This window comes from Ostrea edulis, chromosome 2, assembly GCF_947568905.1.
Source record: "Ostrea edulis chromosome 2, xbOstEdul1.1, whole genome shotgun sequence".
Classification (NCBI taxonomy): domain Eukaryota; kingdom Metazoa; phylum Mollusca; class Bivalvia; order Ostreida; family Ostreidae; genus Ostrea; species Ostrea edulis.
This window is the reverse complement of record NC_079165.1, coordinates 49157069-49172068: the sequence shown is the minus strand read 5'-3', so window position 1 is coordinate 49172068 and position 15000 is coordinate 49157069. Positions and strand designations below refer to the sequence as shown.

At 34.2% G+C, this 15000-nt stretch overlaps 1 protein-coding gene and 1 long non-coding RNA gene across 3 annotated transcripts in view; both read left to right on the top strand.

Annotated features, from left to right (window-relative positions):
- Positions 1-1427, top strand: part of LOC130051769 (uncharacterized) — a 10538-nt gene extending 9111 nt beyond the window's left edge. Inside the window, exon 2 of the long non-coding RNA XR_008800001.1 lies at positions 1-1427. This exon is cut by the window's left edge and continues 8575 nt beyond it. This is a non-coding gene — a long non-coding RNA (uncharacterized LOC130051769).
- The window catches only part of LOC125679488 (heterogeneous nuclear ribonucleoprotein L-like), a 140399-nt gene that overhangs the window by 113828 nt on the left and 11571 nt on the right, over positions 1-15000 (top strand). For both annotated transcript variants that reach the window (XM_048918751.2, XM_056154395.1), the window contains 4 exons: positions 7157-7392; positions 10128-10304; positions 11365-11486; positions 13588-13718. In XM_048918751.2, the coding sequence (XP_048774708.1) occupies positions 7157-7392; positions 10128-10304; positions 11365-11486; positions 13588-13718 (666 nt within the window). The remainder of the gene's footprint in view (positions 1-7156; positions 7393-10127; positions 10305-11364; positions 11487-13587; positions 13719-15000) is intronic.

Sequence of the window (15000 nt, the reverse complement as noted above, 5' to 3'; positions counted from 1 at the left end):
GGTGGATCTGTGGCTCTCTGTTCTGTCACAATATTTTTTTCCAGAGAGCTACAGTTCTCCAGCTAGGCCTAGTAATTTTTTAGTCTGTCCATCTTATCTGATCACCTGAATCCGCTCGAGCAAGTGGGCGAGCTGTAATCTGCCAATGAAAACTCTTGTTGTATTACATCAAACATGTCATTCAAACTGTTCAATTGTCTCATTCAATTGTGTCGTCACACAACGCAATACTATATCGGGTAAAGCGTTCTAATTCAAAGGTGAATTGCGATAAATCACCATCTTGTGACGTGGTGTCATACAGAGTATGAGCTTTAGTGTAGTGAGCTACCTTAAAATGTAGAAAATTGTTCTCTAGAATTGTAGACTTTTTAAAACAAATTATTTATATATATATAGATTTTCATATGTCCCATGATAATGAAAATATGTTGTGTAAAAGATTAGGAAATCTATCTATCCAATGTTCTATGGGACTAATCCTAGATCATGTGGAATGTCAGAGTAGTCTCAGGTTGTTGGTCACATCAAATGAAACTAAATTTGATTCTTTGTTGACTTTCTCGGGAATTGTGTATAGAAGATCTACTGTACCTTGAACTTTACTAACGTATGGTTTTAATAATGCATCTTATAGATAACTAATTCTGTTCAGTTTCACTTGTAGGTCCCGCAACTATGGGTCTGATTTTGAGGTCTGCTGGGCCTTCAACACTAACATATGATAATTCAGAATTTTTGAAATGATCATTAATGACCTGGTTTTTACGTATTTTGGACAAACCATAGAAATGACTGGTTTTGACATTAAATGAGAGTCCGGTATTCGGTGTCTTTGTCCGTAAGTTTCTGTCCATACTTCTCGAGAATTTTTTCGAGTTTTTTTCATGACTTAATTCCTTATAATCATATGATTACATGTTTTCTTTTTTTCATAGTATTCACTATTTTCTAATACAGAAAGACATGATGATTTATAATAATCGGGATCCATTATAACTACTGCACTACCTTTATCGGCTTCCTTAATAGTGATGCTTTTGTCAGTTTTAGGTTGACCTATGTCGTCCGTTGTGCTTTAACAATTGAACATTTTTAACTTCTTCCTAATAACTACCATTCCAATTCTTTTCAAATTTGGTATGAAGCATCATTAGGACAAGGGGGACATAAATTGTAAATTTCAGGACTCCAGCACCCCAGAGGCCCTAGGGGTGGGGCAAAAACTGCCCAAAATTGACCAATTTTCAAAAATGTTCTTCTCAATAACCACACATGTGTAAGAAAAACTAAATACTTAATGATGTAGAGCAGGAAGGCCATCCCTGGGGTAGGGGTTCTGACACCAGGCCGGGGCCAAACTTGTTATATAGTGTTTATGTGTAAAACACTTGAATTACATCTTCTTTAGTGCTATTGATACTAAATTGAAAGTAAATATTTAGAAAGAAGAGGTAGTCCTTTACCAAAATTGTAAAATTAATGACCCCCAGAGTAGGGGTTCTGACCCCAGGGTTGGTCCAAACTTAGTATATAGTATTTATGTGCAAGTTAGCTGAAACTGTATAAAATCTAAATGCAGACTTAGGAATAGCAGAAAAGGATGTCCAAAAAAAATGGTGAATTTCACAACCCAGGGTTATGACTATAGGATGAGTCCAAATTAGTCATATCTTTTGATGTTTTAATGTTAATTATAATAAATACACCTATTATTTAAACCTTTCATCAGTGTATGCATTTTTGAGGGAAGTGAAGTTTTAAGAACACATCTTGTTTTATACTGTTGCTGAACATTAGAATTTAGCTTAGATATTCAGAACAGGAATTTTTTTCTAGATTTCATAGCCCGTTGAAGTAGTGATACTTTTCCACTAGTATTCAAGTGACCGATAAGGCCTGTGGGCCTCTTGTTTAAGTTTTCAATAGCATTCCATTCCAATTTTTAGGTCACAAAAATTAATGAGGGATGTTAAGGGACAAGATCAAAAGATTGATGTCGGATAAAAATCTAATTTCAAATACAGTGAAACTGGCCATCTCCACCTCCTAGGCAGAAAAGTTATTTCTTTATAATCATGTCAGCCACATTTCTATGTAATGTTTACATAGCATACAGTCACATAACGTAAAATAATGTACATAAATAGCCAACATTTGTATCAATTCGACACAGCTGTGTCATAACTTGCTACGTAGTACTTAATTGTGTCATAACTCGCTACATAGTACTTAACTGTGTCATAACTCGCTACATAGTACTTAACTGTGTCATAACTCGCTATGTTGTAACTTAATGTACCAAATTTACAATGCTTTTGTAAAACAGCAGGGTTTGACATTTACTTTTTTGAGCACTAGACCAGTCGGGCTACTTCAAATGATATTTACTAGACCTGACCTTACATCCACTAGCCCTGACTAACTTTCCAGAAAAAAACCCCTGATGGTTTCTTCATATTTAAATACCTAATTCAAATGACAAACGTTAAGTTTGAAATAAAAAGTATTTAATTGTCTCAAAAAAATCTTTAGTCTCATCATTCAATTTGATGCTTTCATTTTCAAACGCATTTTCTGTTTCTTTAAATTCTACCCGGCACAGAAATTCTTAGTCCATTTGTTAAAATAAAATGACCTCAACCATTTTATTTTTAAATTTCTATTTCATAAACGTCTCCATATGAGTGAAAAATTCTCGCGAGGGACGTTAAACAATATTCAATAAATACAATATATTTCATAAGCCCTGCTTTGTTTCTTCCCAACCTTTTCCTTTTTTTTTCTCTTGGCACATCTTTCCTTGAGGACGAGAAGTCGTATTTGGATATAGAGACATTCCCGCACATGTGTTAACACCGAAAGATGGCTGTTTACGAAGTAATTTATTAATTTGATGGACACTTAGTCTTTCTTATATTTAATTCAAATAAACTGGGTTTTTTTTCAAATGAAAATAAATTCAATTTATATCTGTTTATCTGAAACGTAACTTTACACACATTAACATCAAGTAAATGTCGTAAAACATCAATTCCAACAGTGACTAATATATTAGAACTAAAAATAAAGATTGTGTCATCACGCGGTTCTCAAAATTGCTTTACAGTTTTTGGGGGTTTTTTTTGTTAAGAATGAAATATCTTATGGTTTAAAGTAAAGTTTCTTGTTTATTTTTCAACACCACCAGTTGGTCTAGCAAGGTTGACAAAAAAGTGGTCAATATGAGTATTGACCGGGCCGATGGTCAATACTGGTTAATACTGGTCGATTGAAAATTATTTGGTCATTATATAGTCTGTGTTATTTATTTTAAATGTTTAAGTGACCATTATGGTAAATACTGTAATTCGTAACATGCACTATCAGTTTATAATATACTTATAAGTCATAATATTAAATAAATAATGTAGAAATGACTCTATTGAATTAGGGAAGATGTAAAATTTCTGTTCAAATTCCTTAGTTTAACAAAAACTACCTATAAGTATTGTTTCATCAATCTTCATTTTAACTGTTGAATAAACATTTGAGGGGGTGGGTTAGTGATGTTTTCATAACAATAACATGCACACAGGTCATCCCTGGTCCCAGCCTATGCTTATCAACACCTGTCATCTCTGCTTCCTGTGCTCAGGTAATGTCCAGCTACCTTTTATTCTTAATCTGTCCAGGTACATGTATTAACAGGTCTGTCTCCAATTGTCAAGCTATGCTATAGAATTACTGTGACCATCTGGTAGGTACTGAAGATATGTCAGTCAGTTTCAGAAACCAAATGTTTTAAACTTATGAAATTACATTTGATTATCAGAATCTAATGAAAAATATTAATCAACAATTGATCCATTTAATGAAAACACTTAATTTATCTTTATCTTTGCAAGAAATGTACAAAAATAGGAAAATGGACAGTTTAAATCACAATTGACCAGTATTGACCACTTGGGGAGTATTGACCAGGACAGTTAAAACCACTGGTTTAAACCGGGGGCGGTTTTAACCGCCCAACCCTGCCGGGACTAGTAAATCGACATTTTACCCGACTGGACCTATCATTTAGTAGACTCGGTCGGTCGGACGTGCCTTAGTGTCAAACCCTGAACAGTGTCCAGGTTTTACATTGGAATGTATGAGAGAAAAAATGTGTCAAAATCAGCAATTTTTAATTCAATGTACAAGCATCTTTATGAAGCACAGATTTGGGTTGTGGCTGTCCAGACTGTCAAACTTAGTGTGCTGGTGTAAATAATTGATACCAAAGTCCTATACAATCTTGCAGATCAGAAACTTCAACCAGAGTCCAGGTGTTCTTCTGTCAGTAATTTATGCACAAGTAGTGCTTTAAAGAAATCTTCCTCACTGTCTAAACTGACTCTGTTTGGGACATCTGTCAGTGGAAAAGTAGTTAATTCTCTCATATTGTACTGTGAAAGACTTAGGTGTTTGAACCAGTATATATCTGTGTCATCTTTGTAGACATATATCTTACATACTCGCCTGTAAGTCGGATTTTTGGGAGTTCAATTTTTGTCCAAAAATGTCTGACTTAAAGGCAAGTCCTAAGAAGATTGGTATTTTTCTGGATGGCGTAAGCCGTTATGAATAGTATTATTTATACAACTCAGCACTCCAATGATTATGATCATGATTATCATTGACAAAAGTCTGGACATATGATATTGACTTACTGTGAATCTATCATTTAACGGTAAATTAGATTTGCGAATCTGATTTAATATTGAAATATTCATATGCACCATGTAAGATGTTTTTGATAAGAGATATAATATTGTTCAAAAATGATTTAGAATATACCTTGACTCTATTACTACTCGATCGTTTATGAAATTTTAAAATTGTATTCCATGGACACGGTTTTCTCGGGGTGCGTGCCACTAAACAGAGTGCTAGGTATAGGATACCGGTAATTAAGAGACAATAATTGTTTAGGTAAACGTTGGACAGAATAATGATAATCATGCACACCAATAATAGATCAAGTGTAGCGAGTAAACCAAAAACAACAGCTTCTCCAGGTGCTGGCGGCAGTGACGACAAAATCCTTTTATGTTCCAACGTTTGCCAGGGACTTCAAAGTGACAATTGAGGTGCATTGATAGTGCATGCCTTTGTTTTCAATGTTGACTTGGTATTTATTGAATAAAATTAAAAAACATATTTTTATTTTACTTGGGAGAGTTACAAAGAACATGAAATTAAGGTTTATCCAAAAAACAAAAAAAACAAAAAATTAAGATCAATTTTCAAAATATATAAAGGGATATAACTCTTAAACAAAAACATGGACGATATATTGTAGATTCATTATTTTACGCGAGTACTTAGTATTGCGAAATGACTCATATAGGTCAAATTGCAAGAACATGCGAACATGCATATATTTAGGAATTTACAGTAAAGGAAATGGTAGCTGTTTGGTTTGTTGAGAATAAAAAGTTAAATATGTATGTGATATCCCAGAACATTATATGAAGACAGGCAAATACATTAGAGTATTGATATGAAATTGATTTGTTGAGAAAAAAAGGAGTCATTTCTCAAAATATTAATATTTGAAACAGAGGTAAAACATTAATTTGAAATTGTTAACCAATTCTAGCAAAAAGTTGTATTGATTTATAAGCGGGTCAATGGCAAATCCCTCCAAAACAACCTTTAAAAATACAACTGACTTATAGGCGGACTAACTTATAGACAAGTGTATACAGTATGTAATTACCAATCCTGTTTAGAAATGAAGTTTTTTAATGAGAAAAAAAAATAGATGTAAACTGGTTCAACAGAATTTAAGTTTTCCACACTCTTTGTATCCTATGGCTGTTGGTCTACATATAGTTATAGTCATTTCTCAGTGAAGACCAAGTGTAAAAAGAGAAAAGAAAAATTGGTTTTCCCAAATAACTTACATATGCTTGATTATTGAATTACATTGCAGAAAACTGCATACTTTCATGAAAAGAAATGCTTTGCAAGAATATTTCTATTTAAACAGTATTTTGATATGAATAACATAATAAGGATTAGACAGCAAGCAACGCCTACACAAGAAATTACAATATAGATATGGAGTAAACGGATGATATATCATTCGAAGTATGATGATAATATAAGGAGAATAATTTCTTGATATGAATAATAAGCTAACAAAAGATAAATGTGGGGGTGGTTAATGGGAACTAAGGGACATACGAAAGAGAGAAAAATGAAATCAAATAAAAATAGTGAGAGAAAAATGAATAAGTACATCAGAGTAGTCCTGGAGAGAGAGAGAGAGAGAGAGAGAGAGAGAGAGAATTTACCAACTCAACAGGATAAGAACAGACATACATAACAAACTCTCAGGTATTAAATGCATTTTATAGATCTTTTGCTTTCCAAAATGTATTTCTGAACATATTCAAAAATCTTTATGTTATCTTTGAACTCAAGAATCTTATCACCACTCAGCAATAACTTTAATGATATGGGAACTTGCAGTTGCATTGCATTTATTGACTCTAAAAGAGTAATTCTTTGTACTGAGAACTGAACACATTCAAAGAAAAAATGATAAGCATTTTCAGTAGAGTGACCACACAAATCACAAGTAGCATTATCTTGTAGAAATTGACTATGTAAGTCAAAATTTAGATTACTAGCATTATTTCTCAATTGGCAATGCAAGATATTTGCTTTGCATTTACCATGATTAAACAGTTTATTTGGTTTTTCGTAGTACATATTTTTTATAGCAAAAATATTTGAAAGGGGAGGGTGGTGATGAAAAATGTGTGTGGTCTGCGAAGCAAAGTGACACTTAAAAGGATGACTGACTGTCCATGTGTCTGCACTTGGCTATTGATCTGTTTGTGTGTCAGGCCCTAGCAGTTTGTAAGAGTTTAGCATAATTCTGTGTTCCATGTGTAAGGGTACTGTAATATATATCATGATTAATAATGCCATTGCTGGCAACATGAACATTCTTATTTCTATCTAACACTACATACTTTATCTTACATTTATTGCCACTAACTGTTAAAACTCCTGCAAACCAATTTTTCATCACTGGTTTTCCTTGTTTTAATTTGTACAATCTGCATGGCATTTGCTGGTCTTTTTGTTTTGCTTGGTTGAATTTTGCTTTTGTCATTAGATGGTCGATCAGGTGGTCTCCCTGGCCCGAATCCAGGGTATGGTGGAGGTCCAGGGCCTCATCAGGGCTACCCTGCAGGGGGCCCCACAGGAGGGTATGGTGGAGGGGGTTATGGCCCCAATTTTGGTGGTGGCTATGATGGGGGTGATGGCTACGGTACACCTATGTCTCCACGGCAAAAGGGCTATGACAACCGAGGAGACAGGTTTGCTGGAAATCAAGGTGCACCGATGCAAGTAAGTGAATCAAAACTGGAAGTGGAAAGAAACAAAAATAAAACATGCAAATTTTTAGATGTCTGAGCATTTTCTCAATTAGATAATTCTTTCAATAACAGGTTGAATATAATGCATGCAAGTCTTTTATTACTGAATCTGTAATGGTATATTTATTAATTGGATTATTTTGTTGGTTTTATTTAAATTGTCCATAAAATTTTTCTGATGAGTGTCTAAAGAAGAAAGTTTGTAGAGGATTCATATTGTAAAAAAAACTTAATCCTTTTTATGCCTCTACCATGAAATGGTTTGTTCAAATGAAGGGCCATGCCCTCTTCTAAGGGGAGATAATCACAAAAATGCAAAATTAGGGTGAGGTCATTTAAAAACCACTTTACCTGAGGAGGTGAAATTTACACGAAAGCTTCCTGACATAGTGCAAATTCAAGTTTGTTCAAATTATGGCCCCCGGGGGTAGGATGGGGCCACAAGGGGGGATCAAAGTTTTACATACAAATATATAGGAACAATCTTTAAAAATCTTCTTCTCAAGAACCACTAGCCCAGAAGAGAACCACTGGGCTGGGAAAATACAAATTTACATGAAAGCTTCCTGACGTAGTGCAGATTCAAGTTTGTTAAAATCATTACCCCCAGGAGTAGGATGGGGCCACAATAGGGATCAAAGCTTTGCATGGGAATATAAATAGGGAAAATCTTTAGATATTGGCGACTCAGGTGAGTGATGTGGCCCATGGGCCTCTTGTCTTTAATGCTATTGATATTAGATTGAAACTAAATGGATATTTAGATTGAGCAGGTTGCCCTTTACCAAAATTTTAATTTTCATGATCCAGGAGTAGGGGTTTTGATTTCAGGGTGGGGCTAAAATAGTCAGTCATTAAATGTGTTAATAATTGAACATTTTTAACTTCTTGATAACTACAATTCAAATTCTTTTCAAATTTGGTATGAAGCATTTTTGGAAAAGGGGAATATAAATTCTAAATTTTAGGGAATGGGTAAAAACTGTCAAAAATTTACAAATTTTCAAAAATCTTCTCTAAAACCGTATATCTTTAAGAAAAACGAAATGCATAGTGAACAATGTAGAGCAGGAAGGCCTCTACCAAAATTGTAAATTTCATGATCCCTTGGGGAGAGGTTCTGATTCCAGGGTACTGTCAAACTTGGCATATAAGTGTAATGTGTAACACATTTAAATGATATCTTCTTTAATGCTAATGATACTAAATTGAAATAATAGATGGTAGTCCTTTACCAAAATTGTAAATTTCATGATCCTAGGGAGAAAGGGTTGGGTCAAAATTATAATGGTGATTATTGTCTTTATCATCTGAAAGACTTCTTTTAAGTTTGCGGATATGGTATGAAAACTAAATGCACATTTAGGAAAAGCAGAAAAGGATATGTGAAAATTTTGAATTTTGCTACCCCAGGGTTTGACCTTAGGATGGGTCCAAATTAGTTATATTTTGTTAATGTTACATATATTAGTGAGCTTATTCGGAATTATAAAATATTGATAAAATCTTTCATCAGTATAGGCAAATTCAGGGACATTTAAGTTATTAGAACCTATCTTGTTATATACTGTTGCTGAACATTAGAATTTTGCTCAGAACAGGAAGTGTTTTCTAGATTTCATAGCCCTTAGGACTAGTCATACTTTTAACTAGTACTGAGGTGACTGATGAGGTCTGGGTCTCTTGTTGTTAGGTTGTTGGTTTTTTTTGTTTTTTGTTTTTTTTTTTTTTACTTTTTTGCTGTGTTTGAAGATACTAAGCTAATATTTGATTCATAATCTCTTTATATCAATGGCTTAAAATTAGGGATGTCAACAAGTAGTTGAGTACTCGACTAACCTCGGTCATACCGATCATTGACTAAATATTTCATTGTCGAATACTTGTTAAAAATAGCTTTTTTTGGTAATGTTCATAAAGTCAACTGGTTTTAATTGGTTCATGTTCAAATAAATCATTTGAGTTTGGATGTCGGTCTGTAAATCTGTCTCAGAAATCCACTGATTATAGACATACATAAAGATCTCATGATGGAAATGTGGTGAAATGTACAGGATGTGAAACTAATCATGAACTTGCATGCTGTAGTCTCAGGGACAATAAACATGTTGTACATCGTAAATACATCATAAATACATCGTAAATTGTGTACATACATTGGAAAGACATTATAAAAATGTTTGCTTGTTCTTTTTATGCCCTAGTGCATTTTGCATTTTAGTTCCTGCTCAATGTACAGCATTTCATTATCAAAATAAAAATTACCGTTTATCTAGTCAGTCAGTGATTCAGTGGGAACTAGGCCCCAGGTGATAGATTAATTATGGGTCTACTGTATAACACACCCTAGTGTAAACACACACTTTCAAGGTTGGATTGATTTCATTGGAAAGTATGCACAGCGCATCCCCTAAATTTTCTCGGTAAAAAGCATGTCCTATGTTTATTTTGCATAAAAAAATATAATGAAATGAAATGAAATACTCATCCAAGTTCACGGGAAGAAAGGCAGCCGAGAACGACTGTTTATCTGCTTAATTTCACATACATGTAGCTAGAACAATGAGATAAAATATCACAACAGACAAGCTTGGATTTATTTATATCCAAGTACGTACATCAACATGCAATTATAAAACAGAAATTCATTTAAAATTATTATTGGTTAAAAAAAGACAATAATATTTTATGTGATTTGTGTTGCAGGATCGGGGAGGATATGGCCATGCTAACATGCCATCACAGGCTTACCAGGATCAGGGACCTCCTCCTCCAGGGGCTATGTTCCAGGGATCAGTCATTATGGTGTATGGATTAAGTCCAGACAAGATTAACTGTGACACACTTTTCAATTTGTTCTGTCTGTATGGAAATGTTGTCAGGGTATGCAAGACTTTTCCTTTTCAGTATTTCAAATTTTAAATTCTGTATTTTTCAATGGATTGTCAACATAGAATGGAGACTTGTAAATATTATTTTTTTTATTGAGAGGTAAAACTAAAGGAGGCTTCAGAATAGATTGAATTTTTGAGCACTATGCAGAAACTGCACATGTACTCAAAATGTCTTGGTTTGGACAACTTTTTACATGCCAGTATTATGGTACAGCGATGTCTGTCCGTAAACTTTTCACACTTTCATCTTCTCCAGAACCACTGGGCCGATTTCAACCAAACTTAGTACAAATCATCCTTTGGTGAAGGGGATTCAAGTTTGTTCCAATGAAGGGCCATGATCATGGAAATGCAGAAATAGGGTGGGGTCATTTAAAAATCTTATTCTCAAGAACCACTGGGCCAGGAAAGTTCCCCGGGGGGTAGGATGGGGTTGCAGCAGGAGATCAAGTTTTACATGGGAATATATAGGGAAAATCTTTAAAAATCTTCTTCTCAAGAACCACTGGGCCAGGAAAGTTCAAATTTACATGAAAGCTTCCTGACATAGTGCAGATTCAAGTTTGTTAAAATTGTGGCCCCGAGGGTAGGGTGGGGCCACAATAGGGGATCAAAGTTTTACATGAGGATATACATGTATAGGGAAAATCTTAAAAAATCTTCTTCTCAAGAATGACTGGGCCAGAAATTTACAATTATATGAAAGCTTCCCGACATAGTGCAGATTCAAGTTTGTTAAAATCATGGTCCCTGGGGGGTATAGTTTGGGGTCACAATAGGGGGATTTGTTTAATGATTGAACGTGTCAAAGGTTACTTTGTTGTATATCAAAGTTTGAGTGAAATCTCTGTCAGGGAAAGGAATTACATGTCTAAGGTTTGCCATCCTTTTAAAATGAGCTCTGCATAGGAGAGTTTTTCATCCAAGGAAATTGAACAATTTTTTTCATGAGGTATTGTTATTTTGAAAAAGAATGTAATATAATAAGAAAACAATGATCACATATAACATTAAATATATGCTTAAATTGATATTTAAATTTTTTTCAGGTGAAATTTCTGAAGAGTAAGGAAGGGTCGGCTATGGTGCAAATGGGGGACTCGCTGGCAGTGGACAGATGCATGCAAAATCTCAACTACATTACCCTGTTTGGGAACAAAATCACCCTTGGGTATATTATATTTATTGTAAACATACTTTGTGTGTATTTATTTTAGCAGGGTTTATATAATTAGTGTTAAATCTAGGATCCAGAGAGGGCACACATATCATATGTTCAAAAGGGCACTTTTCATCGCAGCAAGACAATTTTGGGGCACTTTCATTGTATCATACTATGATAGTAATAGATTAATCATTTAGCCTCTTTAAAAGTTAGTACCTGCTGCCTAGATTTTAAACTTTTCAATCAACCTTGTGAAATAAAGAACAATTGTTTATATTAACAAATATTTTTTGAAAATTTTATAGAGAAAAAAGGGCATGGTGCAATTAAAAAGGGCATGGCACCAGCCAAAAAGGGAATGGCGTAGTGCCATGCTAGTTTGCTTTATATTTAACACTAATAATAGAGAAACAAATGAGCTAAGTTATGGTAGTGCTGAAATATGAAAAATTTTACCCATTATCTGGGAAGAATACACTAATTATGATTTATGAAATCAGCACTGATTACACCACAACATCGTATTGCACTTAAATACATACACATGCAGTAGTTAATGGTTATGGTTGAGAGTCTGTCACTGGATATAAGTTAATAATGAAGAAATATTCAATTCCCATTGAAGTTCATGCATGTTCAATGGAATTCTGCAGAAAAAACATATCAATATAAACATGTTTAAACAATTTACAAATCAAAGTAAGTTTTGATTGTTCCTACAATATAGTTCTGTTACAGGAATAGACATTAACTTTTTGTCTCACTTGCCCTTTGGGTAAGTAAACTCGAACTTTCATTTGTCCGAATGAAAAACTTTGTTATCCGAAACATTTTTACTCTAAATGCACTTTTCAACCAACAATTTTAATTATCTCCTTTTACTGGATCAACCACAATCAGTGCTCAGTTTTCCTTCTTTACATAACCAAATGTAAGAGCTAGGTTACAACTGTGAATTATACATAGCTAATTATTAATGATTTCATACAAGTTTATGGGTTGCCTAACCCTTGAGCATTATTGTAGTTGAATGCAATTGATGGCCAAAAAAAAAAACCTCACCAAATGTCAAAGTTATAGATAAGAAAATTGCAAAGGCCACGGTAGGGAAATAAATCCTTATTGCAAAAAAGCAAACAAGGGACGTACACTTGTGGCGATGTATTGATATGTGAAAGGTGAAGATAAAGAACAGTGATCAATCTCATAACTCCTATGAGGAATACAAAATAGAGAGTTAGGCAAACACGGACCCCTGGACACACCAGAGGTAGGATCAGGTGTGTAGGAGGAGTAGCATCCCCTGTTGATCGGTCATGCCCACCATGAGCTCAATGTCTTGATAAGGTAAACAGAGTAATCTGTAGTCAAAATCAGTGTGCCAAGAATGGCCTAAAAATCAGTATGATATACAATATACGTGTATATAATTAAAATTACACAAATAAATTGAAATTTTTCAAAAGTGTAACAACTTAGTTTTTAGTCAATAACTCAATAAAAATGTGCATAGGGACTATCAATTCTGTAAATTGTATTACAGGTAAGAAAATACAAAGTACTGGCAATAGCGCTGAATTTCTGACACAAGGTACAGACCATACTGCTGTCGGTTTCAATTGAACCTGTAAATTAGGATTGTCACTCTGCCTAAAACTCACATTTTCTTTTTAATTGAAATTTATTTTTATTCTCCACATTGCCTTTCTTTTTAAAACCGTCGTCTTTCTGAATGTTACTTCAAGAGACAGTTGTGAAGCCGCCATTTTCTCACAAACATGACTTAAGATAAGTTGTCTTTCGGATAGATATGTTATTAGAAACAACTTACTGATTGGATAAGATACTTTACGATCTACTAGAAAGAGACCTAAAAAATTGTTGATTCTATAAAGAAAACAAAATATATGGAAGTGGACTTTATTTTCTAATATTTATTAATTATCAACCTTAACACAATCAAAATAATTACATTTCTTATTAAAATAATCACTTGCCACGGGCAATTGAACAACCGTTAATGTCGATCCCTGTGTTATAATTATTCGTCAAGCATAGAATATTTTAGAAATGAAGTAAAACTATTTTGTAATCATTGTGAAAACAGACACTCCAAGCAGGCATTTTTACAAGACGTCCCCAATCCATATGACTTACCAGATGGCATGCCCTCATTTAAAGATTTCATGGGGAGCAGGAACAACAGATTTGCCAACCCAGAGGCAGCAAGCAAAAATCATATCCTTTCACTGGACATTGGAGATAAATATTGGAAATTGAAAAAATATCATTGAGTTCATCCATATGTTATTTGAATTTATGTATGGTTAAGGTAAATGAAAGGGTTTCCAATGATAATGAAACTTTATGCATTTCTTTCATGTGTAGATTTTATAGGCTAATGGTTTCAAGAGCTGGCCGTGGTGTATTTAAAGGAGTGGGTGACCTGAATAAGGCACAAATTTAAATAACCAAGCATTTTCATCAAATTCTGTGATCAGAACTACAGGGGCGGGTATCAAACAATGGTTATGAGTAGAAGAGGACCACTATTGTTTTTCAGGTCTAAAGGTCAAGGATTAATCTACTCTGGACATGGGAAGACATTGCCCACTCAATCTCTTGAGAACCCTTTGCTTGCCAGACATCAAACTTGGTACATCCTAAGGAGTAAGATGACCCCAATGATTTTGAGGTCACATGGTCAAGGGTCAAACTGGACATAGGAATATACTGACCACTCAATGTCTAGAGAACTAGTGATGGGCAATCGGGGGAAAACATTAATTGATGATTGGATTAATCGGATGTACCTTTTCGATTGATTAATTGAAAAATAATCGAATTTTAATGATTTCAAATTTATGACATAAATATATTAAATTTACTTTGGTTTTTACCCTAGATATTAAGTTAATTAGAATAAAATCATTAGATTAGATTGTATCTTGTTTAACATCTCTCTCGAGAATTTTTCACTCATATGGAGACGTCCAAAATCATAATTAGAAATTTGAAGTTAATAATCCCATACTTTCGATTTTATTTTCCCGGGATAGGGACAGATCTCACGACTTTTGTTGTTCTTATGGGATCCGGGTCAGAATAGAGCCTCATTACCCCTTGCTTGTTGTAAGAGGCAAAATCTGAGGCACTGTGTCACAGCAGGTGTGGCATGATAAAGATCCCTCCCTGTTTAAAGACTGTAATTGCCGAGCATAGGCAGGCAATTTTGCAGGCCTTTACCGCCAATGGTCAGTGACGTCTCCATATGAGTGAAAGATTCTCAAGAGAAACATTAAACAATCGAATCGGATGATTTAGCTTCGTCAGCCATTTTTGAATTTTGATAAGTCGCAGCAGGAATATTCGTATTATTTTTAAAAAATACCGACATCAGCGATTTTCGATTTTCAAAATGACAATCGATTATTCACATCGTTTCAGTTATAGCGACCGACAATTGAAAGTCGGCGACAATCGGTACATCGCTATAGAGAACCCTTCCCTTGATAGACAT